The following is a 23,940-nucleotide window of genomic DNA, read 5'->3' as shown; positions in this document are numbered from 1 at the left end:
CTGGAGAGTGAGGGCTGGAGCTCAGGGCAGACACACAGACAGCCTTGGACACGGCAGCTCCCAGCAAGGAGCTTGTCCTGAGCTCCTCGGTCCCTTCTCCCCAGCTGCACCCTGACTTTCCAGTCACAGCTGAGTTTAGCAGCCAGCACAGGCACAGAGTCCTTTATCTGGGGTTATATTTCAGCGTCCCGGAGTCTGGAGCCCTTGAAGTGCCGGTTGGGTTCTCCTGCCTCACTTCTTGTACTCCTCTGCCCTGTTGGAGCCAGCTCTGCCTTCCTCTGCCCTGCTATCTCACAAAAACACAGTTACAAAACAAGCCTGGGTCCTGGAGCTACGAACAGGTCTTTATTTGTTGTGTTTTATTTTTGTTGTTTTTTTTTTTTTTTTTTTTTTTTTTTCCTTTCTTCCCTTTGAATGAAATTCCTGCCAGCTCTAAGCGAGAGAGAGAGGGAGGGAGAGAGAGAGAGAGGGAAAGAGTAGAAAGTTTAACTCCTCCCATTGGAGTGTCTCACGCCCCTGCCCAGCCCTTGAAACCCAATAACCAAGATCATTCAGCAATGCCTCCCCTTGCCTGGCTGCATCCTCAGCGCACTGGGACCTGCCGGGGATCCCGTGCCCGCTGCGTGCCAGGCGCCGGCCCCGCTCCGCCGCGCCCCGCCGAGCGCAGGGCCAGGATGGGCGCGCTCCTCTTCTGGGGCATTCTCCTGGCGTGCTCTGCCCGCTGCCAGGCGGTGCCAGCCGAGCCAGGTGCTGCTCCCTCCTGCCCGCCCCAGTGCCACTGCGAGCAGGATGGCATCGTGCTCTCGGTGGATTGCTCCGAGCTGGGGCTTTCGGAGGTCCCTGCCAACCTGAGCCCTCTCACCGCTTACCTGTAAGTACAGCGCTCGCCGCTTCTTTTGCGATGCTTTCCGCGGACCCCTTCAACAGCTGCAGCTTTCCTCCGGCTTGGAGGTTTGTGGCACGGATTCCCGAAATTAAATTTCCTGTGGAAATTAGAAACCAAGCGAAATAACAACAGAAAAAAAAAACCCCAGCTCTTTGGGCAGGACCTGCCAAGCTCCCCTCCTCCCGCGCCCCTCTGCAAGCGCTGTTTATACTGCGATGTTCTGCTCTGCTCCGCGATTGCAGCGGACCAGGGGAGCTGACTTGCTGGCTCGATTTTGATTGTCTGAGCACATAATGGAGTATTTTTACACAGCAATTAGCGCAAACTGCCCTGGGATCCTTCTGTCAAGCATTTCAATAGCTGCAATAACTCAGAGCTTTGCGGGGTTTGGGTTGTGCCGGCCACCAGCAGTGTCCGAGCTGCCTTATTTTAAAATGAGTATTAAAGCCTTGTAAGATATCTGGGGGGGTTGGTGAGTGTTGTGATTATTTATGTATTAATTTTATTTTAGAATTCTTGATTGTCTTTCGTGCCCCTTCTGATGTTAATAGCCCAAAGAGTTAATTGACTGCTGCGCTCATTTCTAGCCCCAGAGGTGGTCTCAGTGCCATCATCCCGGTGATGACTGAGGAGCCTGATAAACCACTGTGGAGAAATCCCAGCGTTTAACCGGGAGAGGAAACATCCCTCTCAGGGAGACAAGTCATCCCTGAGGAAGATGCTTCCCGGGTTTGTGAGCAGCGCCGCAGCCACGAGCCACAGCAGTTTGGCAGACAGGCTGGGAAGGACTGTGGCATTCCCAGCCCGGAATGCCAGGGCACTGCCCGGGGAAGCCGTGTGCCCCGCAGTCACCAGGGGCCGCCGGCAGCCTCAGGGAGCGCCGGGGGTGTTCATGCTGCGCTCACTGCTGACAGGGGACTCGTGTCCGGGAGCGGCATACGCATGGTGCTGGTTTTCTGACATCCCTGGGCTGTGCTGAGGCGCAGGTGCTCGGCTGTCGGAGCAAAGCACCCAGGGCGTGCCCTAGGAAGGGCTTTGCACAGCCAGGGGAAGCTGCCGCAGCTGGTTGAGGGCTCCTCCGCTCCTCCCGCTCGCTTGAGGAGCACAGCCTTGTGCCAGCCGCTGGATGGCCAGAGCTGTGCTGGGTTAGCACGGAGAGAAATGAGACAGGAAAGGACGATGCTCACTGGAGACTGTGAAAGATGAGGGAAATGTGTAATGCAGGCTGTATTTCCCCTGGGAGAGGGAACCGCTTGGTACACGAGGTGTGAGTGCACAGAACTGTCCCTGGGGCTTGGTTTGCATCCGGCTGCCCGCGAGTGAGAAGGACCGTGCGGGAAAACGCAGAACATTGCAGCGCTGATGCTTCTGTGGGGCCAGGGGACAGCCCCGTCAGGCACCCACGTCACCCTGAGGTGTCACAGGATGGGGCACACGGCTGCCACTCCGCAGAGAGGACGCTGCAGCTCATCCCCACAGAGCTGTCCCTCGGGTTGGGAGCTGCAGGGCTGTCCGCACCAACCCAGGGGCATTTCGGTGCTCCCGAAGCTCAGTGCCGCCTTTACCCTGGCCACGGTGGTTGGAGCAGGGACACAGAGCCCTGGGACACGGATCCCTGTGCACGGACCCGGGTGGATGCTCGGAGTGCTGCGGGGGCGGCCGGTGACTGATGCGGCTGCAGCCAGAGCCCTGGATTTCACCGGGACTGGATCCTCGGGACAGCCCGGGAGCGCCCAGCACTTCGGGATGGGGCTGGTGCGGTCCCTTGGCCACGGCCCCGCTCCCCGTGGGCTGAATCAGCCCGGATCCCCGTGTCTGTACCAGTCCCGGTTCTCCCGTGTCTGTACCTGTCCCGGATCCCCGTGTCTGTACCGGTCCCGGTTCTCCCGTGTCTGTACCGGTCCCGGTTCCCCCGTGTCTGTACCGGATCCCCGTGTCTGTACCGGTCCCGGTTCTCCCGTGTCTGTACCGGTCCCGGATCCCTGTGTCTGTACCTGTCCCGGTTCTCCCGTGTCTGTACCGGATCCCCGTGTCTGTACCGGTCCTGGATCCCCGTGTCTGTACCGATCCCGGTTCTCCGTGTCTGTACCGGTCCCGGTTCTCCCGTGTCTGTACCGGTCCCGGATCCCCGTGTCTGTACTGGTCCCGGATCCCCGTGTCTGTACCGGTCCCGGTTCTCCCGTGTCTGTACCGGTCCCGGTTCTCCCGTGTCTGTACCTGTCCCGGTTCTCCCGTGTCTGTACCGGATCCCCGTGTCTGTACCGGTCCCGGATCCCCCGTGTCTGTACCGGTCCCGGATCCCCGTGTCTGTACCGGTCCCGGTTCTCCCGTGTCTGTACCGGTCCCGGTTCTCCCGTGTCTGTACCGGTCCCGGTTCTCCCGTGTCTGTACCGGTCCCGGATCCCTGTGTCTGTACCGGTCCCGGATCCCCCGTGTCTGTACTGGTCCCGGTTCTCCCGTGTCTGTACCGGTCCCGGATCCCCGTGTCTGTACTGGTCCCGGTTCTCCCGTGTCTGTACCGGTCCCGGATCCCCGTGTCTGTACCGGTCCCGGATCCCTGTGTCTGTACTGGTCCCGGTTCTCCCGTGTCTGTACCGGTCCCGGATCCCTGTGTCTGTACTGGTCCCGGTTCTCCCGTGTCTGTACCGGTCCCGGATCCCCGTGTCTGTACCGGTCCCAGTTCTCCCGTGTCTGTACCGGTCCCGGTTCTCCCGTGTCTGTACCGGTCCCGGATCCCCGTGTCTGTACTGGTCCCAGTTCTCCCGTGTCTGTACCGGTCCCGGATCCCCGTGTCTGTACCGGTCCCGGTTCTCCCGTGTCTGTACTGGTCCCGGTTCTCCCGTGTCTGTACCGGTCCCGGTTCTCCCGTGTCTGTACTGGTCCCGGTTCTCCCGTGTCTGTACCAGTCCCGGTTCTCCCGTGTCTGTACCGGTCCCGGATCCCCGTGTCTGTACCGGTCCCGGATCCCTGCGGGCTCACACCGTGGCTGCAGTGACATTGGCCCCGCTGTGCTCGGGCCGATCCCCCCTCCCCAGCCCTCCTGGGGGGACTCTCGGGGAGCACCGTGCGCGGGACGGGGCCGGGGGTGATGGAGGGGGGGCTCAGTTTTCCTCCCGCCCCCTTTGGGGAAAACCAACCCGTTTGGTGCTTCCCATTAAACCCTGCCAGTGAGAGGACCAAACAGATACCATGGGTAGAAAGTCAGGGCGAGCTGGGAATGACTGGAGGAGGAGTGGAGAGCTGGGTTTTCTCCCTGCTCCTGTCCTGCTGTTAACAAGTTGTGTGAGGTTAACTCCTCAGGTACAAGGGTGCAGGGAGGGCTGGTTTGTCAAAGCAAATCAGCATAAATTTTGTAGAAAGTATGGATATTGGAGTGAGATTTAAGTTCTTCATGGAAATACAGGCTTTATCTCCACATTCAAATATGTAAAGAAATGCTGGATTGCTTTGGAGAGCTCCGAGGGCTGAAGAGGGAGCCCTGGAATGGCAGCAGGAGCAAGGAGCTGGCAGGCAGCTGCGTGTAAAACCTTCCAGCTTCTTTGCTCCGTGCCCTGTCTTCTCAGCAAGCCACTGGCACTGTGGAGAGCAGGACTTCCTCCAGAGCAAAATAAAGGATTCTTGTAATCACCCTTGATTAGACACTGCCTCACCACTAATGAGCTGGTGTCCATGCCCCATCCCGATGGCGCTGTGCCTCCACAGTGCCGGTCTCCCTGCAGGAGCTCTCCTCACTCACCCCTGCACCTCTCTGAACTGGACCCTGATCCTTCCAAAGCCAAGTGCTTTCAGTGGAGACGTCGCTGGTGAAATTGCAGCTGTGGTCAAGGAGATGTGGGAGCTTTCCCCCTTAGCTGAGGTGCCAGTCCTGCATCACATACCACATCTCTGCCTCTCCATGTGTGTCAGAGTGCTGATCTGGGGCTGCAGCAGAGGTGGTTGGAGCTACTGGAGACTCCCTGGAAAGGTCAGCAGCAAGCTGGGGGTCAGGAGAGTGGAGCTGCACAGAGGAAGATTCCTCTGCAGCGGAGAGGCAACTGTGCAAAGGGGCTCAGAGGAGGGTGGGGAAATGGGAAAAGCTTCTTGGTGCTTAAAGTATTATCTCAGCTGTGATCCCTGGCACCACTGCACACCCTGCAAGTGACCTGGTGGAGCAGCCCCACCCCAGATTCCCCGGGGTAAATGTGGCATCACATGGGCTGGTGCAGTTCAGTGCCCAGCTGTCCCCATGGCTGGAGGATGCCCGCAGCTGGGTGCAGGGGCTCAGGGCAGCCCCAGCCCTAGGATGGCATCCTGACCTCCCCAGCCCCGTGTCTGGCTACCAGCCCCTGCAAGGGGGCAGTGCTGGGGCTGAAGTACTGCTCTCAGTTTGCCAAGGCTGCTCCTCTTTCAGCAAAAAGAAAAGGCCACTGCTGCTTGTGCCCTGCCAGGTCCCTGCCGGGGATGTGCTGGACTGTCCAACCCGCAGGAAAGAGACGGTGAATCTGTCTCAGCAGAGGGCACCTTGGGATGGAAAGGCAACAGCAGCAGTGCCAGGGCCACGTGTGGACATCAGCTGGGCAGGGAGCACACACAGCCCATGCCCTGCACAGCTCTAGAGGGATGTGGCACACCTTGCAGTGCCTCATCCCCAGCCTGGGATCCATGTACATGGTACTGGAAGGATTGCCCAGATGTCCTAGGCTGGCAGACACTTCTGGAGGTCTCTTATCCACACTCAGACAGGTCCATCTTGGGAGGCTGCTCAGGATCTTGTCCAGTAGGTAAAACTACTGGGTAATCTTAGGAATAGCGCTAAGATTCCCTCACCTTTTTCCCATTTTATACTATCCCATTTTTCCTAATATCAAAGCACAAATTTCTATGGTTCATCTCGTGCCCGTTACCTCTCATCCTTCCCCTGCACAACTCCAAGGAGATGTTGGCTCCAGCTTCTCTACACCCTCCAGTCAATAGTTAAAGAGAGCAGTAACACATCTCCATTCTTCCCTTTTTTGTAAAGACTGATCAAACCTACAGGTGTGAGCAGTGTGTGGGACACGGGCAGAGTGGGGGGCACTGCCCTGTGGGAGAGGGGAACGGAGATCCTGCAGGGGAAGAGAAGGACACAAACCTGGAGGGTGCCAGACACCAGGAGCTCCACGGCTCAAAGCACCCCCATTTCCCAAGGGTCTCTGGTGTCCCCAGCCTCACAGAGGGGTGAGGCAGTTCTGCTGCTCCCCGCCCCATCCCCAGCACAGCCACTGCCTGCAGTGCTGTTCTCTGTCCTGGGAAACAGCAGAGACCTGGGGCAGGACACAGCTGAGGGGGCCCTCAGGCTGCTGCTGTCACAGCAGGATCTGGGGGGAAGGAAAAGCAGCAGGTCCTGGCTGCTCCCAGATATCACCAAGCATCTCGTGAGGCTTCCCAGACAGAAAGCTTCTCATTCCTCACACTGTTTCCTTTGAGGAGAGTGGGACCAGGAGCCTTCGGGGCTGTTCTCACCTTGCAGAGACACTTTGAGACACTGCCTGGAATTTGGCATCCCACTGGGAGTCTGGGGCCCTGCGTCACCCACTCTTCTCCCCTGAGCTGCCCTCTGGAACCAGGTGCCACACAGACCCCTGACAGGGATGTGCAGGAGACAGGGATGCTTTGAAGCTGAGCAGACACTTCCCAGATCCCACAGTGCTGGACCCAGCATCAGGCAGAGTGAGGCAAAGATGCCTTTTTCTTGATATTTGCATTTTCTAAAGACCCACAGAGCCGCAGGGAGGTGAGGCAGCAGGTTTGGAGGCTCAGTGCCTAGCTGATGCCTGGAGCAGTACGAGCAGCAGCGATGAACGCAGCTCCCCTGAGCCCAAATCCCTCCCCATGTGCAACCTCTGCCCCTTGCAGCACCCCCCGTGTAAGGACAGCCACCACAACCCCCAGAGATGGGGAGCACCCCCAGGGCTGCCACGGCAGCTGGGACACCAGTGGATGTGTGTCTGCTCCCTAGAAGCCTGGAGGCAGGACAGGCTGAAGGGGTGATTAAGGCTTCCAAGGAGCTGGGGGTTCCTGCAGGGGTGACAAGGACCCCTGTGTGCTTTTGGGACAGTCACACACCCCACGGAGAAAGAGGGAGCAGCCAAAACTGCAGAGAGCACAAAATCCCAATGCAAAGTGTAAATTAAGCCCTTCCTGGGGCCGAGGCTGCCCTCCTGCCCCCGGTGATTCTGCACAGACCAGTGAATCACCGTCCTGTGCCTGATGCTTGCTCCGTGCCAGCGCCCACCTACAGCTTCTTCTTCATGCCATGGTCACCAGAGGAGCCCCAGTGTTGCACCAGGACCCATCCAAACACAGCACAAAGGTGCAGACTCACTCCCAGACCCTTCCACTTCTCAGGCCACGACAGAGGCCAGGACTACCAAACACTACCACAATCAGCTGGCCAGCAGACATGGGGCTGCTCTCTGCTTGACCTTCTTTTCTGCTGACAGAAATGCCCCTCCTGCCCTGGACAGTCCAAAGTCCACAGTCTCATCCTCAGGAATGCCCAGAATGCCTGGGAGAGGGGCAAGAAAAGCAGGAGCTACAAGATATGTTTGTGGGCTTGGGGTTGTGGATGAAGGAGATAAAGCTGGTGAGGGGCACACAGAGAGCTGGGCTCTGCACGCTGCAGTGGATTCACAGGTTTATATTCACCATTTATCAGCTTTGAGGAACTTTTTCCTTCCACATCTAAAATATCAGTGCTAACAAGGCTTTTCCACTTTCAGAGATTTGGGTTTCTCCAAAGGAACTCCACAAAGTCCATCTGCTGACCCCACACAGGCACTTTGTAGGGACACAGGTGTGCTCTGCATCCTTACTGCATCCTTGCCAGCAGGATCTCAAAGGTTTTAAGAGCAGGGCACTCGGATTCCAGTCCAACTGCCCAGCACCTCAGGGTCTCCCATGGGTGACAGTGGCTTTTTGCTGGCATGTGAAGCCTCCAGGGGGGAAACAGCTCCCAGTGCTCCTGCATGACAACACTTTGGGATACCCAAATGGGCTGGTCCAAACCAAGAGCTGCCCGAGCCCCAGATTTCAGGGAGAGCTGTTGGCACTGAATCCAAGGCTCTGGCCGGTGTTTCCCTCTGGAGCAGGCAGATGAGCACTAAGCAGAAACAGTAATGCCTGGCCTGAGCTCCTCAGACTGCAAGGAGGAGAAAACCAAAGGGAGAAAATCTGGGATCAGGCACAGCTTGTGAGAGAAACTGAGCAGGCACAAGGAAACAGCACAGCTCCTGAGCAAATGTTTCCAAATGGCCTTTTGTGTCCTCTGGGCAAGGTGGAGCTCCCAGCCCAGCAAGAGCTGAAATGTCCTGGTCCCTTGGCCACAGCAGTGCTCAGTGTGCCTTCATCCCTGCACTGAGGATGATGAGCATGATTCTGCAGGTGCTTCATGGTTGTGTGTCTGGACTCGAGGCTCAGGGCAGAGAAGTGGAAAGACACCAAACTCCACAGCAAGCAGAGAAAATGGTGGGGAGGGAGCCCAGACCAGGAGGTGGAGGGGACAAGGGCTGGGTGGGAGTGCTCAGAGCACAGCCAGAATTGCAGGACCATTAATCAGAGAGCCACAGAATAGTTTGGGTTGGAGGGGACATTAAAGATCATCTCATTCCACCTTGCACTATCCCAGGTTGGTCCAAGCCCCGTCCAGCCTGACCCCAAACACTTCCAGGGATCCAGGGGCAGCCACAGCTTCTCTGGACACCCTGTGCCAGGGCCTCAGCACCCTCACAGGGAAGAATTCCCCATGAACATGTAATCTAAATCTGCCCTCTGCCTGTGGGAAGCCGTTCTCCCGTATCCTCTCACTATCTGCCCATGTAAAAAGTTGCTCTCCCTCTTTTCTTTAAGCTCCTTTAGGCACTAGAAGGGGCTCTAAGATCTCCCCAGAGCCTTCTCTTCCCCAGGCTGAGCCTCAGACCTCTCAGCCTGCCTTAACAGTGAAGTCAGTCCTGGGGCTGCCTGAAGAGCATGTTTGGTGGGATGGTTTTCCAAGCAATATCTCATTTAATTGAAAAGGAAAAGCTTAATGAAAATGGACAGTGTTCATGGGACTGTAAATGGTAGAAATGTAGTAACAAGTTCAATCAGGAGAGATTATTTCAATGTTTTCTTTCATGCTGTCTTTCTAAAAAAAAAGGTTCCATTTACATATTTTCACCTGCTGGTGTTTTATTTACCCATAGGCCATTTAATATCCACATTGTAGGACTTCAAGGTTTTCAAAGCAAAGCATTTTGCTGGTTTTTTAACACAGTTTATTATATTTTATTTTTTGTTCCATACTAAATATTGGCACGCTGGCTCTTTGTTCTAAGTTCAAGGGAAAGGAAGTTCAGAAGTCTCTGAATTTCCAATGAGTTTCATGACATCTCTTCCCATTTGCTCCTGCTGCTCCATCTCCCTTTTCTGCCACAGGCTCTGCTCGCTTTCTGCTCTTGATGCCATGAGGTAGAAACGCTGTGTGTCCAGCAGTGTTCACTTTACTCAGCTGCTGTTTCCCCAGCGTGGGTACTGCTGGGATTAACGGGATGCTGAGCTCTCTGGAGCAAACTGGTCCATGAACGAGGCTTGCACCCCTCAACGCCTCCAGCCACAGCAGGCAGTGCCGCAGGGGGCAATGCAGAGGGCTGTGCCTGCAGGAAAGGAGAGAGCCTGCTGGGAACAGGTACCGGGACGCCAGCAGATGTCTGATTCTTGTGATTCTTGCTGGGGCAGAGTCCCACAGAATCGTGGGAGCTTCCGAGCTGGAAGGGACCCACGAGAGCCGCTGAATTCGACTCCTGCACGAGGGGAGGTGCAGGACGGGAGATGCAGGACCTGCCCCATCCCAAAGCCACCAGCTGGTGCCCAGCTCAGTGCAGGAGAGGCGGCAGCCAAACCTCGGCTGCACTTGCGCTGCTGGCAGCTCCCTGCAGGACCGGAGCAGGTGCGCGGCCGGGGGAGGCAGCGCTGGGGCTGCTTCGAGCCGATGCGCACGGAGCCGTGTGCGACCGCCAGCACTCCTCCTCCTTCCCTCTGCCCCCCGCTGCCAGGACACGGCACCGGGGGAGAGCGGGGGATGCCCCGCTGCCGTCCCCTCGCCGAGGTGCGGGCGCTGCTCCCTGCCGGAGCCCGGCCGGGGGATGGAGGGAGCTGCCGCTCTCCGGCCGCACTCCCTGGGCTCCGGCTCGCTCAGCCCCATCCCGCTTCTCCTCCCCTCCACCGCCGAGAGCCGCGGCCGAGCCCGGCTCTGTGCATCGTCCTTCCAGCGGCGGGCCCCGCTCCCCCCTCTGCTCCCTGCCCGCCCCCCAGGCTAAGCAATATGCCACAGCCTCCCCTGTCTCCCGCCCTTTCTTGAAGAATAAGCTCATAAATCTGCCCGGGGCAACGAAAACACTGAGCTCATGGCCCTTAGATCTGTGTGGGAGGAGCTCTCGCTGGCGATTAAAGGAGTTTAAGGTTTGCTTTGAAAAGCTCTTTGATTCTGGTAGGGGCTCCGGTGCCAAAAGGCAGCGATGGGGATGCAAACGCCTCTCCCCCTCTGCACCTGCCTGGGTCAGGGAGCGCAGCGGCGCGGGGGAGGGAAGGGGAAGCGCAGCGCTTCCCGGCGCTCTGCAGTGGGAGCTAAGGACCCCTGTCACCCTGTCACCCTGCCACCTTGTCACCTTGTCACCCTGTCACCCTGTCACCCTGCCACCTTGTCACCCTGTCACCCTGCCACCCTGCCACCTTGTCACCCTGCCACCTTGTCACCCTGCCACCTTGTCACCCTGTCACCCTGAAACCCTGTCACCCCGCCACCCTGTCACCCCTCCTGGGAGCGTGGGGAGCATCCTCTGCTCACAGCAGGCTGCTGCTGCCTGAGAGACCAGACACTCAGCTGTGATGGCAAATACCGCCATGCCTGTGGGACACCAGCTCCGAGGGGCCGGGTCGGGTCCCAGGCTGGGTCCGGTCTGAGGTTAGGTCAGGTCTCAGGTTAGGTCGGGTCTCAGGTTAGGTCAGGTCTCAGGCTGGGTCAGGTCTCAGGCTGGGTCCGGTCTCAGGTTAGGTCAGGTCTCAGGTTAGGTCGGGTCTCAGGTTAGGTCAGGTCTCAGGCTGGGTCAGGTCTCAGGCTGGGTCCGGTCTCAGGTTAGGTCAGGTCTCAGGTTAGGTCAGGTCTCAGGTTAGGTCAGGTCTCAGGTTAGGTCAGGTCTCAGGTTAGGTCGGGTCTCAGGTTAGGTCGGGTCTCAGGTTAGGTCAGGTCTCAGGTTAGGTCAGGTCTCAGGCTGGGTCAGGTCTCAGGCTGGGTCCGGTCTCAGGTTAGGTCAGGTCTCAGGTTAGGTCAGGTCTCAGGTTAGGTCGGGTCTCAGGTTAGGTCGGGTCTGAGGTTAGGTTGGGTCTCAGGCTGGGCCCGATCTCAGGTTAGGTCAGGTCTCAGGCTGGGCCCGGTCTCAGGCTGGGTCAGGTCTCAGGTTAGGTCGGGTCTCAGGTTAGGTCAGGTCTCAGGTTAGGTCAGGTCTCAGGTTAGGTCGGGTCTGAGGTTAGGTCGGGTCTCAGGCTGGGCCCGGTCTCAGGCTGGGTCAGGTCTCAGGCACAGGGACCCTGCCTGTGGGACAAGGACCAAAGGCAGAGCAGCAGAGGTCAGGACAGGGATCACCAAACAGCGCTCTGAAAAGTAGTGGGAAGGGACAGGGCAGGACTGTCAGGGGTGTCAGGGCTGGGAGGAGTCTGGGGTCTTGGACAAGGGTTTGAGGAGCAGAAAAATTCAGAATGGTCTTTGTGAGGAGCAGCAGGACCCAGCACGAGCATCGTGTTGCAGCCCAGTCGAAACAGAGCCAGGCTCCAGCCCGTGAGGAGGCAGGAGCTGTGCCAGAATGGAGAGCAGGGGGAGGATTCAGGGAAGCTCAGGTGGTGCCTCCAGTCCTGCAGGGATGCACCAAGGGCCCAAAAAGGGCTCCTGTAAAACCATTCCCAGATGCAGCGGCCCAGGCTTTGCCGGCAGCGATGAAGGAGGGCAGCTCCCGGTCTCCTCCCCTCCATGAATGGACGGGTCTCTCAAGCTACCCACAGCTCTCTGTCTCCCTTTGCCTTGTTTGCAGGCCTTCCCGTAGCTGTTTCAACGCCTTTGAAGGATTTGCAAATGAAAAGCAGTCCCCATGGGAGTGGAGCGAGTAGAACACACCTGTAAGGGCAGGACAAGCTCAAGGGACACGCTGTCTCTCCTTGTGAGCAGCCACAGGTCCCACTACAAAGAGAGCCCTGGAGACAGGATGGTTTCCAGTACTGAACATCCCCGTGGGGCACCAATTAGGAACATTCCCTTCCTTCAAAGGGAAGGTGAAGCCCCAGCACCACGTGTCGTCCCATCAGATGTGCCATGGTGGGAACCGCAGGCGTGGAAGGGGAGCAGAAATGTGGCCTCCTCTGCCAAGTATGGCAGGGGAGAGCAGGGGCAGGCAGGCCTGGGAGCTGCCCTACGCACTGAGAGGTTCTGTAACGCGACACTGAGCCCTGAAGGCCACCAGCCCCGGGGACATGGCCCCCTTCACCCCTGCCAGTGCCACCTCTGGGTGCTGGCGATGCCACGGAGCAGTGGGTGCTGCTGGCAGTGAGACGTGTGGCCAGCATCAGGGATCTCAGGGACCTGCAGGATCAGAAGGCACAGATCACCTTCCCAAGGATGTTGTCTGATGTGGGGATGGCTCTGGGTATAATTGTGTCTTGAAACTTCGAGAGAATTCACAACCGTGGGCATTTCCCAACCTCAGTAAAGCAAATGTTCATCTTTGCATGAAACCTGCAGGAAAGACATTTGCACCTTTAGATAGAAATTAATGTTTTGTCTTTCCCAGAGAACACAAGAAAAAATTCTGGTTGTGGGAAACGCTGCAGTTCTGCATCCCTGAAAGTGTCCCCAGCATCCCCTCAGAGCCTGGGGGCTGAGAAAGGAAATGGCCATGTGAGCATTTCATCTTAGAATCACAGAATCCCAGAATGGTTTGTGTTGGAAAGAACCTGAAAGCTCATCCTGTTCCACCAGCTGCCATGGGCAGGAACACCTCCCACTGTCCCAGGCTGCTCCAAGCTCCATCCAACCTGGCCTTGGACACTTCCAGGGATCCAGGGACAGCCACAGCTGCTCTGGGCACCCTGTGCCAGGGCCTGCCCACCCTCACAGGCAAGGATTCCTTCCCAATATCCCAATATCCCAATATCCCAATATCCCAATATCCCAATATCCCAATATCCCAATATCCCAATATCTCTGGCAGTGGGAAGCCGTTCCCCCTTGTCCTGTCTCTCCAGGCCCTTGTGCATACTCCCTCTTCCAGCTCTCCTGGAGCCCCTTTAGGCCCTGGAAGGGGCTCTGAGCTCTCCCTGGAGGTTTCTACAGGTGAACACCCCCAGCTCTCCCAGCCTGGCCCCAGAGCGGAGTGTGAGCAGCTTCGAGGTCTGCTCTGGGTTTGTTCCACTCCCCAGGCAGCACTGGCTGAGGACACAAACCAGCAGCTCTGCGCTGCTCCGCCCGCTGCTCCCAGGGAAGAACGAGGTGTGGATCCGTGTGGCTGCACACACAGGGGCATGGCAGTGGTCAGATATTGTCCCAGACTGTCCCAGGGCCCTGTGCCAAAACTGGAAGGTCTCCCCATACGCCAAAGGACAGAGATGTACATTTAGGGTCAGGTGTGTGGGACTGGCAGAACCAAAGGTGCCAGAACCGGGACAGGGCCTTGGTTATAGGTGCAGGTGAGGTTTGTGTGCTGCACTGATTTCCTGTGGCAATGTGTTCCACGGATTAACGAGGTCCTGTTGCACAGAGTGGTGTAACATGTGCCCTGAAAACACCGTGTGGGGCTTTCTAGAGCGTGGAGCAGCCTTCCTGTGCACGCTGCCTGGAACTTCTCTGCAGCTCAGGGCCAAGCAGCAGGTTCCTGTGCTGCAGGTTGTGTTTGCAGCTGCGTCCTGTGCAGGGAAGTGCCTGCCAGTTTAGGTATTGTTGTGCTTTCATGTGGTGTAAGACAGCAGAAGATTTATTAGTGACAAAAGCATGAATGCTGGAAGCCGTGATTTATTGGAGAAGGGGGAGAGGAAATGTGTTGCAGCCCATGCTGGTTAGTGTGGTGTGTCTGAGGTGAGCTCGCACACGCTGGGGAAACCGCCCTGCTCCTCCACTGAGAGCTCGGGCTCACCTGGAGAGACCCTGGGGGGCCAAGTCCTCCTCCAGGGGTGACCTGACCCTGACCATCTCACAGAAGCTCTGAGGAAAGGGGCACAAGGGCTCAGACTTTCGGGAGCAGACAGGTGTCCCACAAGCTTTGCCTCCCATGTGCGGTGTAGGTGGGAGACACAAAGGACAGTGCAGCACAAGGAACAGATTTCTAGCTCTGTCCCAGCCTTATGGTTGACCCCAAAGCCCTTTTCTTTTCCTGTGCCTCAGTTTCACAATCTTTCAAGCACTACTAACAAACCCTTCCCAACGTGCTTTGAGATGAGTTGATCAAACCGGTGCTCCGGAAGAGCTGGAGACTCTCTGCACTTTCCAGCCACATGTCTGGACCTCTCAAGCTAAAATACCTTTTAAAAGTTCATTAAAAACTTCTTGAGCTTTCCATTTGTTCACCCACCACATGAAGAAGAGCAGCACTGAACTCTCAGATTTAGTGCCTGCCTTTCATGTCCGCTGACCTCATCGCTTCTCGCTCCCGGAGCTGCCACAAGTCAGAGCAGCTACTGGAACACTCCTCACAGCCACAGGCAGCAGCTGCTCAGAGCTCGTGGGCAGCACTGGAGCACTCCACGGAGGAAGTGAACCCAGCTGGGAAATGTCAGCTTGGCCAGAGATGCTGCAAACCCCAAATCTGTTTTCTGCAGGAAGCTCCGTAACTTTCAGCACGATTCCTCCTGAATGGATGGGGGTAAATGGCTAAAAAGGAGGGGAAAGGCTGGCTGGGGTTAAACAAATAGGGATGTGCTCTTCAGGTTTCCCAGGCAGTTAAAAGTAAACCAAACCAAAACACAACGTGTTTTCTCTGACTATCCCCAAAACATTTTGCTTTGACCCAAAATAGAGTAGTTTCTTTTTTGAGTCACCTGAAAATCTTTAAATCCTTTTTTTAAAAAAGAGAGGGTCTTACAGTGAAAAATTCCACCATTTCCCGCCAGCCCCACTGGTTTTTTAGTGGAACATAATTTTTTCTGTGAACTTACTTTTGACCAATGCACTGTGGGTTCTACCTTGCCTGGAAGTCGCAGTCATCCAGATGAGCTTGTGCTGTCACTTGCTTTTCCTTTCAACACCGTTTGTGTCTTTTCACCTCCCACTGCACAGACACAAAGGTCTCATGGGAGCATCACCCTCATCCCAAGGCTGTGCTCAGTTCCCAGGGAGACTAAAGAGGGGCTGGGAGAGGGAAGGAAAGAATCCATGAGGGCTCTTTTTAGCTTCAGAGAGCTCCTCTGGCTCTCCTGACTACCTCTGGCTACTGCCAAGGCACCTTTGAAACACCTTTGAAACATCTCCAGCATGTTGGGCATCATGACTGGGCTGGAGGGGAAATCCACACTCCCTTTGAAGTCTGGATACTTGAACAGTCTTAGAATTATAGGGCTGTAATGTACAGGAATGTGTGGGGCTGTAATTGTGACTTAGATCCTTGGATGAAAGGTGCTATGTACATACAAAAGGTATTATCATTATTGCTGCTATTATTACTATTATTATTACCATTATTATTGCTATTATTATTATTATAGGCCTGCAATATGTGGATTGGAGATGAAAGTAGCACCAAAAAGATCCTGAAATACAAGATGTGTCTTAAGGAAATTTCAGCTTGGAATTGGGTTTTGTCTACACAGGAAAAGCGGAGCCGACTGGCTCCGCTGCACTGACAGCTCTGGGGTTTGATGGAAGAACTCCTGCATGCAGGCATGATTCCCAAATCCAAGCTTCTCTGGCCTCTGGAAGGGTGTTTCCTGTAAGAGCAATTCCAGAGCAGTTTTAGCACAAAAAGTGAAATCAGACATTCTCACCATTCTTTACGAGACACCCCGATTGCTCTGCAGACATCACAAAATAACTCCCTGGTGTTTGAGCGATTCTCTGTCACATCGTGCAGCTGCGTGTCCCTGAGAGTGACCCAGGGCCCAGAGCACTCTGATAATACAGAGCTGATGGTAAAGGGGAGGAGATGGGGTCCTGTTTGGAAATCCCAGCGCTGTTTATTGTCTGCATCGTGGGTACAGCCTCCAACGTGCTCCAGGAACGAGAGCCAAAAATGGCCCAAGGATCCAGGGTTACACAGCAGACAAATGGGTGGTGCTGAGGGTCAGGGTCCAATAGGAATAGGGAAAAATGGTGCAGAGGGGTAAATAGGAACTGGGGGGACTAATGGGGTCACAGGGGTGGAACACCGCAGCAAAAAGAACCCAGTGGGGTCCAAGGGAAGGAAGAACATTCCAGGAGGGGTGCACATATGGTGAACAGGGGCTGAACAGGGTGACATAAACTTAACAAACCAATAGAGAAACGAAACCTAAGAAATATTAACATGTGTCTGCAAAGGCCCATGGGAGGAAGGTTTTTCTCACCCTCATCTAAAAGGGGATCTCAGGCCCCTAGGCGTCCATAATTCGGGGTGAGGAGTTCGGGAATGGGTGTCCTCATAGAGCTGAGAGGCTGGAGTGGGACCTGGAGTAGAACCTGGAGTAGGACCTGGAGTGGGATCTGGAATGGGACCTGGAGCAGAACCTGGAGTGGGACCTGGAGTGGAACCTGGAGCAAGTTCCTGGTGTCGCTGGGCTGAGAGAGCTCCTGTGCTGATCCTCCTGCACTCCAGCAGAGACGAGCCCAGACCCCGCACCCTGCCCTCTTCAGCCTACTTCCAGCCCCAATCACTCCTCTCCCGGAGTGGCCTGGATGCAGTGCATGCAGAAATCCGGGATCAGCTGCAATCCTTACACGCGCTGTGGGTCTGCACAGCCTTCACCATCAGCCTCTCCCGCTGGTCCTGCTGTTCTGCACCCAGGTCTCACCAACGGGCACTGGAGTGGGACTGCCCGGGACACTCCCGTGGGGATTTTCTCCTGTGTCACAGGCTCTGCAGAGAATCAGGTTTCACTTTCTACCTGAACCGCAGAGCAACACCTGACCCACGCTGGGGAGCCTGACTCAGGTCCATCCACAGCAGTTTTTTCCATTGCTAAACTCCCGCAAGAGCGATCTGGCTGCTCGCAGGAGGGTTCAGCTCCCCAGCTCTCCCCAGCTCTTTCCCAATTGCACCGATAAGCGGAGATTTTCCCCACGGAGCCGGGAGCGCCGGTGCCTCCCCACCCGTGGCGCAGGAGCCCCGGCAGCAGCGTGTGCTGGAGACACACGGGGAGAGCAGAGGAAAGGCTGCTCCCGGGGCGCGGGGACCACCCTGCGGAGGATGTGACAACGCAAGGGCTCTGATGCCTTGTGGCTTCCCGGCGACACCGCAGGGTCTGCCAGCGCTGGTGGAGACGCGCTCGCTCCTCGGGGTAGCAGACATCGCTGAGAGGAGCCAACTCCCAGGCATCTCCGAAACACAGCCTGTCCCTGCCGAGGAGCTGCCAGCGCTGCCAGGACATCGCTGGGCTTGGCTGGGCACCACCTCAGCCCAAATCCCTGCAGGCGTCTCTTTGTCCTTAGAAGGCAGCGAGCGCGGTGAGGAACGCAGCTGGGATTCATCTCCTACCTTGGGCTCCCAGCTCCAGCCGAGCAGCCAAGTCTCACACAGCACGGAGCTGCTCTCCTCCTCTGCTGCCGCAGATGCTCGCAGACTCTGTGTCTGTAAAGCCTGCCCCGTTTGGGGAGGCAGGGCTGTGATGCTGGCTGGCCACAGAGACCCGGGCTGCTGTGGTTTAGGTGCTGGCAGGATCAGCAGCTCCCCGGGGAAGCGCTCAGAAATGCCTGGATTGTCAGCGCTGGTACCGCAAGGGGAATCCGCCCGCGAGGGCTGCGTCAGGGGAGGAACGACAGGCTCCTGTCTGCCACGTGTCCCCGTCACCACGATGCGTCCTGTTGGGTTGCATCTCTGGCTGAATTTCACAGCTGCTGTTTTTGAAATGTCCCCTTTGAAATGAGAAGGCCAGAAGTCCAAAAGGCGTTTTTCGAATGTTTTCAGCCATAGTGTTTCTTTTCGGGAAGTCGGAACGCAGATCAGCCAAAAATTACGGAAAACCAACAGCAATTTTCAGTTCTGATAAAAATGCCATTCTCAATTTCACAGTGTCAACAACTGTTTTTAACTTACAGTTTCCTGCAAGCGGAGTCAAATATCTGGAGGCAGCTATCCCCTGGGATCCCAGGAGCTTATCCATCTCTGTCACTCAGCATAGTCCCTTCTCCCAGGACCGTTTCTGTTGCCTCCAAAGAGATGCAGAATGCTGCTCTGGCCCAGGGTCTGAGCTGTGTGTGGATGGCAATAATATTTATGGAACTGGCTGGATTGTTCTTCTCTCCACACTGAGGTTCAGCTCAGAGAGGAAGGGGAAGCCGCAGCTGAGAATGGTGCTGGCTGATAAAGTCATGGCAGCAGAGATTAGGTGGGAAAATCAAGTAACAAAGCCCAGGACCATGGGCTTTAAAATAAAGCTCCAGAATCCTGAGGAGCAGGAAATCTTGCCTGATGAAGCAGATGGGGAGCAGAGTCTCTCCTTCTGTGTCCTGGGCTCTTTGCAGGCAGCCCAGGATTAGGGTTGCACGCTGATGGGGCTGCCCCAGAAGGAAGGCAGGCTGGGATGGTTGAGTGGCTCCTCAAAGGTCATTGTGCTACAGTCCAAGGAGAAGAAGAGGTGGTGTGGGCTGGGACTTCTCAGAAGAGCTGATCAGCAAACAGGACCCCGCAGTTCTCACCCTGGCTGCAGCGTTGCCATCCAGGGAAAAGTGTGAGACACTCGATGAGCTGCAGCAAACCCACGGCTGGCTGCATTGGCACGAGCGCTTCCCTGCAGGGCAGCTGTGCGTGCTGCTCCTGAGCAGCGGCTCAGATCCCACCCAAAACTGCCTGGTCCCTCTCCCCAGTGGGAGCAGGGACAGAATCAGAAGGGCAGCACTGGGAACTCTCATGGGTCGAGACAAAGACAGTTCAGGAGGCAGAGCAAAGCTGGGTGTGCAAGAAGAACAAAACAAGGGAATCCTGCACCGCTTCCCACTCCAGTCAGGTGTTTCCAGGGAAGCAAGGCTTTGTCACACCTCGTGGTTCCTTGGGAAGACAAATGTCACAATCACAAACGTGCCTCCTTGCTGCCCTTTTCCCTTCCAGCCTGATGTCAGAGGATGTGGGATCCTTTGGATCAGCTCACATCACGGCTCTCCAGGCTCTGTTCCATCCCCACTTCTCACATGTGCCCAGACTGCTCCTGGTGGGGACAGAGAGGGGGAAAGCTGCTGTGCACACGCTCCTCAGCAGCAGCCAGGACACTGCTGTGTTATCAGCATCCTCACAGACCCAAACTATGGCACCCCACGGGCTGCTGTGAGGAAAACATTCTCCATCCCAGCCAGAACCAGTTCATATCTCCATCAGCTTGCCCAGCTCCAGCTGCTTGCACTTCTCCCTGGCAGGTTTTTGCAGGCTGATGTGGAGCTCAAGGCTCTCTTCCCAGATCCTGTTATCACCACATTATTCATGGCCACAACAGATGAGAATCATGCTTTAGCTAATCTGATTGTTGGCCTTGGTCTTCCAGAGCGTGGTGTAGATGCCTGTTGCTGTTACAGGCAGGATTCTGATCAATCATGATAAATCAATCCAGTTCTGATCAATCAATCCAATTTATTCACTTTCTATCTGGTTCTTTCTGTAATGATTTCCATCAGTTATGTGACATACTCCCTGGCCATGTTTCTCACAGCAGTTTGGGGGGTACAGAGATAATATTGATGCCCTGTTGCTCCAGTACCACCAACTTTCCCAGAGTCCCACACAACTGGTTACACAACAGCTCGAGCCTTCTGGGGCAGGGCCCAGCCATACCACGATTTTTCTAAAGGCCCAAATAAAAATTAATATTTAGTTATGACATTCTTCTGCTTGGCAGATGTGAGGGAGTTTTGGATCTGTGCAGTTTTGTGTCTGAGGTCTGACTGGGTGACATCAGAAGTTTTTCATGGTTCCTTTGCCTGTCCTTGCTATTCCTGATCGAGACTGAATTTTCACCACACCCAGCAGGTCCATGATTGGACATAAAAGGGTTTTTTGTTACCCTGAGACATTGGGGTATCTTGTCTGGGGGTGACCTGTCCCACCTGCATGGCTGCAGTTCTTCTTAGCACGTGAGGGAGTCCTGGAGTTGTACTGGAGGAGCTTTGTCTCCCTTTGTTACTCATTATTTGTCTCACAACGCTTCTTATTTTAAAGTTCCACCTTGGCTAGCCCAGATCTTGGATGTGTGACAGATCTCCAGGGCTGGGACTGATGTTCTGTGTGTTCTCTGAAACAGAGCTCGGGTGCTGTCTTCTGAGATTGAGATCTTCAGAAGGGAAATGAGCAGAGGTGTTTCTGTACACCCAATGCACCATCAAGGGGTGGGGTCTGGAGCAGCAGTGAGGAGAGGCTGAGGGATCTGGGGGGATGCTGAGGGATCTGGGGGGATGCTGAGGGATCTGGAGGACAGGAGGCTCAGGGGGGATCCTGTGACTCTGCACAACTCCCTGACAGGAGGGGGCAGCCAGGGGAAGTCAGGCTCTGCTCCCAGGGAACAGGGACAGGAGGAGAGGGAACAGCCTCAAGCTGTGCCAGGGGAGGTTTAGGCTGGATATTGGGGAAAACCCCTCCTTGAAAGAGTTGTCAAGACCTAGCACAAGATGTCCAGGGCAGTGCTGGAGTCACCATCCCTAGAATTGTTCAGAAGATATGTGGATGTGGCACTTGGGACATGGTTTAGTGGTGGCCTTGGCAGTGCTGGGTTGATGTCATGACTCGATCTTGGAGGCCTTTTCCTGCCTCAATGATTCCATAATTCCATGATCAAGCAGACCTTAGAGGAGACCTGGTTTTGCCCTGGCACAGCACTGAGATTCCTGTGGGGCGCTGGAGGTGCCCAGATCCCAAGCAGACACAGACTGCACGTGTTCAGAGAGTGTTCAGGGGGATGGAGGATCAGACCACGGCAGTCATACCTGACAGGTCACCTTGAGCTGTCTGCCAGAAACTTTCCAGAGCTGTTAGAGGAGCCAGAAGCAAACACTGCCAGCTCAGGGAGCAGGGAAGCCACCTGCCCAGCATCCTCCTCAAATGCAGATCCCGAGCTGCTGGGAAAGGAGCCTCTGTGGAGGCCAGGGCTGAGCCACAGAAATCTGCCCTGTGGCCAGAGCAGCAGGAGCTCATGAGGACAGAAGGTGCAGGGAGCAGCAGAGTGCCCCCTCCTTCCTCATCTCAGCCTCTTGGGTGGTGTCTGCAGTGGTGGAGGTGGTGTGGGGCTGGCATTTCACCTTCCCTTGGCCAGCTGCTACTGGGACTTCCCCACCTGGCATCCAGCAGCTGTGAGCAGAGCTGTTTGCCCCGTGGATTCTGAAGAACGTGGAACCTTCATCAGCCAGGAGCCTGCCATGGTCTTTGATGGCTTTCTGTGTGCCAGGAAAGGTGTTCCACTGTTCACATTCCTTAGATGGTGCCCACCAGATGTTTCCTGGGAACACCTGTGGGCTGTTTCCCACAGGTGGATCCTGTCAGCTCCAGGCTCTCAGATATTGTCATTTTGGAATATTGCTGGCTTCTGCTGTTGCTCACACTGGTGAAACTTGTCTGGACAGGACAGATGATCTTTTGGTGCATGGGCAGAGGGAATGCTGGTGAATCACCCACAGGGCATCTGATTTCCAGACATGGCCCACATGCTTCTCTGCCTTTCTCCCAGGAGACCAGGCCACGGGTTCTGGGCTCGTTGCACCATCAGTGTGTGTCAGAGGGAGGGAGCAGAGCTGGCACTCAGGGCTTTCCACCAGAGCAGCATCCACTGCCAGCAGGCAAAGGTTCCCACATTCTGCAGCTGCCTTGGAGCTGGGAGCAAAAGGGACTGGTGGGATGTCCTCTGTCATTCATGAGGAACATCTGGGTCAGCTCCTGGAGCTGTGGGAGGATTGAAGAGCAGGAGCAGCCTGACGCTGCAGTAGGGAGGGTCCTTGGCAGCTCTTTCCACCTGAGATCCCCTGCAGGTCACCTCCTGCTGGCTGTGTGTGGTGACAGTGTCCCTCAGGCACGATGGAGATGGCCAGGGGATGCAGAGCATGTGGCATCAGGCTCCTCGGGACACAGCCCCAGCAGGGAGGTCCCGTTCCCCTCTCTGGGCCAGAGCACGGGTTAGGAACGGGCTGCCTCACCCCAGAGCCCTGCCTCCCACCCCTTGCTGTCCCACAGATTGCCCCACCTGCTGATCTCACCGCCAGCACCAGAAGGAGCTGGGTAGAACCAGTGCTGAGCACTCAGGCAGCCGGAGGTGGGGAGTTTGCACAAGTTCTGCTGATGATTTCCCAATCCAGGAGAGCACCGGGGAACGTTGGGCCTGCCCATAGATCTTGGCCATTGCCAGGGTAACCCCCTGCAGCTTAAAAACTCCTTCTAATTAGTGAACCCTCCCATTACAAGTCACAATGGAACAATTCATTATTAGTGAAGTGTGCAGGCTCTGCATTCCTCTGGCTCTGCTGCTTCTGCAAGAATGTGGGGACTGATCTAAGTAGATAACCCATCTCATCTGAGCCATCTTTGGTGATTTAATAGTTCTACTCTCTAAGTCTTTGGCAATTACCTGCTTCTTAATCCTCCACATCCACCAGCCAAATGGATTTGCACTGAATCATAGCTATAAAAAAAAGGAAATAGAAACACTCTGCTTGAGGGTCCCTTCGCTGCTGACACCACAGCAACCAGCAGGGATGTCAAAACACGAGCTTCCAAACTTCCTCCAAGTGGGAGCACTCAAACTGAGTCCTGCTGTCAAAAGCTTCTGCTTCCCTCTGGAATTCTCCTTACTCGATGGTGCCTGTGAATTTCCTCTGTGTAAGAGAATTATTTTTTGCCCCTCTGAGGGAGCAGGTTCCCGGATGGATGGGATGGAGGGGAGCACTGTCCCAGTGCTGGCAGACAGGGATGGGCAGCTCCGGGTGGGCTGTGGATGCACAGCCCTGTGGGGCTGCAGAACTTTTCCAGAGGGAAGGTAGAACATCCTCTGATCATAGCAGGGAGCTGTGTCCCAGGAGTAACTTTCTTTTCTCCACGTGGAGGGCACAGTGCCTAGGACAGAGCAAGGTGACTTATGATGTTAAAGGAGTTCTGTTCTCATGCCATTTGCACTCCTCCCATCAGGAAATTGCCTGTCTGGCTTCTCCTCTGGTGAGGGAGGTGCAAACACTCCAACACGGACACTTGGCACCTGTCAGCCACAGGGACCACGGTGAGATTGACTGGGTGGATCTGCTGTAGCCCTGTGTTCCCACCTCACGGCCCATCTCATCCAGAATTATCCCGGAGACAACAGAGTGAGTCTCGGCCGTGATTTCCTCAGGGAGCTGTGCTTGTGTCAGGGCTGTTCCCCAGGTGGGTTTTTATCTGTGGGCTGGGTTTGCTTACGTTGCACCCAGGGTGCCCACAGAGCCTGGCTGCCTGGGGGATGCACGGGCAGGTGACCACCCCGGATTCTGTTCAGTCTGTCAGTGTGAGGGAGCTCGTGGCTCTCTCAAGGCAGCTGTGCATGGCCAAGGATGGGCTTTGCTGCACACTGCTGGTGTAGGCAGCTGGCTCTTCATATTCCTCCTTTCCAAGCGTTTCAGATGTCTCTAGTCTGTTTTCCTGACAAGAACCTGGAGAGGGAAGAAAGCCTTCAAGAACCCATCTGACACTCACATGCTGTGCTGTGAGTCTCCTCTGGAGCAGCTACTGAAACCAGAACAAAACAGAAACAGAGATGTTTTTTCCAGACAGAAATAAGGTCTGTGGGATAGGAAAAGGCTGGATTAGAGCTCAAAGCAGGAATCACTAAGAGACGCAGAGGCAGAGTTGGCAGCTGAGTGTAGGAGGATTTGGGGATTATTTATTGGGCCATTATTTATC

At 55.8% G+C, this 23,940-nt stretch overlaps 1 protein-coding gene across 1 annotated transcript in view; it reads left to right on the top strand.

Annotated features, from left to right (window-relative positions):
* The first annotated feature begins 674 nt into the window (after positions 1-674).
* The window catches only part of LGR6 (leucine rich repeat containing G protein-coupled receptor 6), a 150,064-nt gene continuing 126,798 nt past the window's right edge, over positions 675-23,940 (top strand). Inside the window, exon 1 of the mRNA XM_040085532.2 lies at positions 675-871. Within this exon, the coding sequence (XP_039941466.1) occupies positions 675-871 (197 nt within the window). The remainder of the gene's footprint in view (positions 872-23,940) is intronic.

Source organism: Hirundo rustica, chromosome 24, assembly GCF_015227805.2.
Source record: "Hirundo rustica isolate bHirRus1 chromosome 24, bHirRus1.pri.v3, whole genome shotgun sequence".
Taxonomy (NCBI): Eukaryota; Metazoa; Chordata; class Aves; order Passeriformes; family Hirundinidae; genus Hirundo; species Hirundo rustica.
The sequence above is the reverse complement of the archived record's forward strand: the minus strand, read 5'-3'. Positions and strand labels throughout refer to the sequence as shown.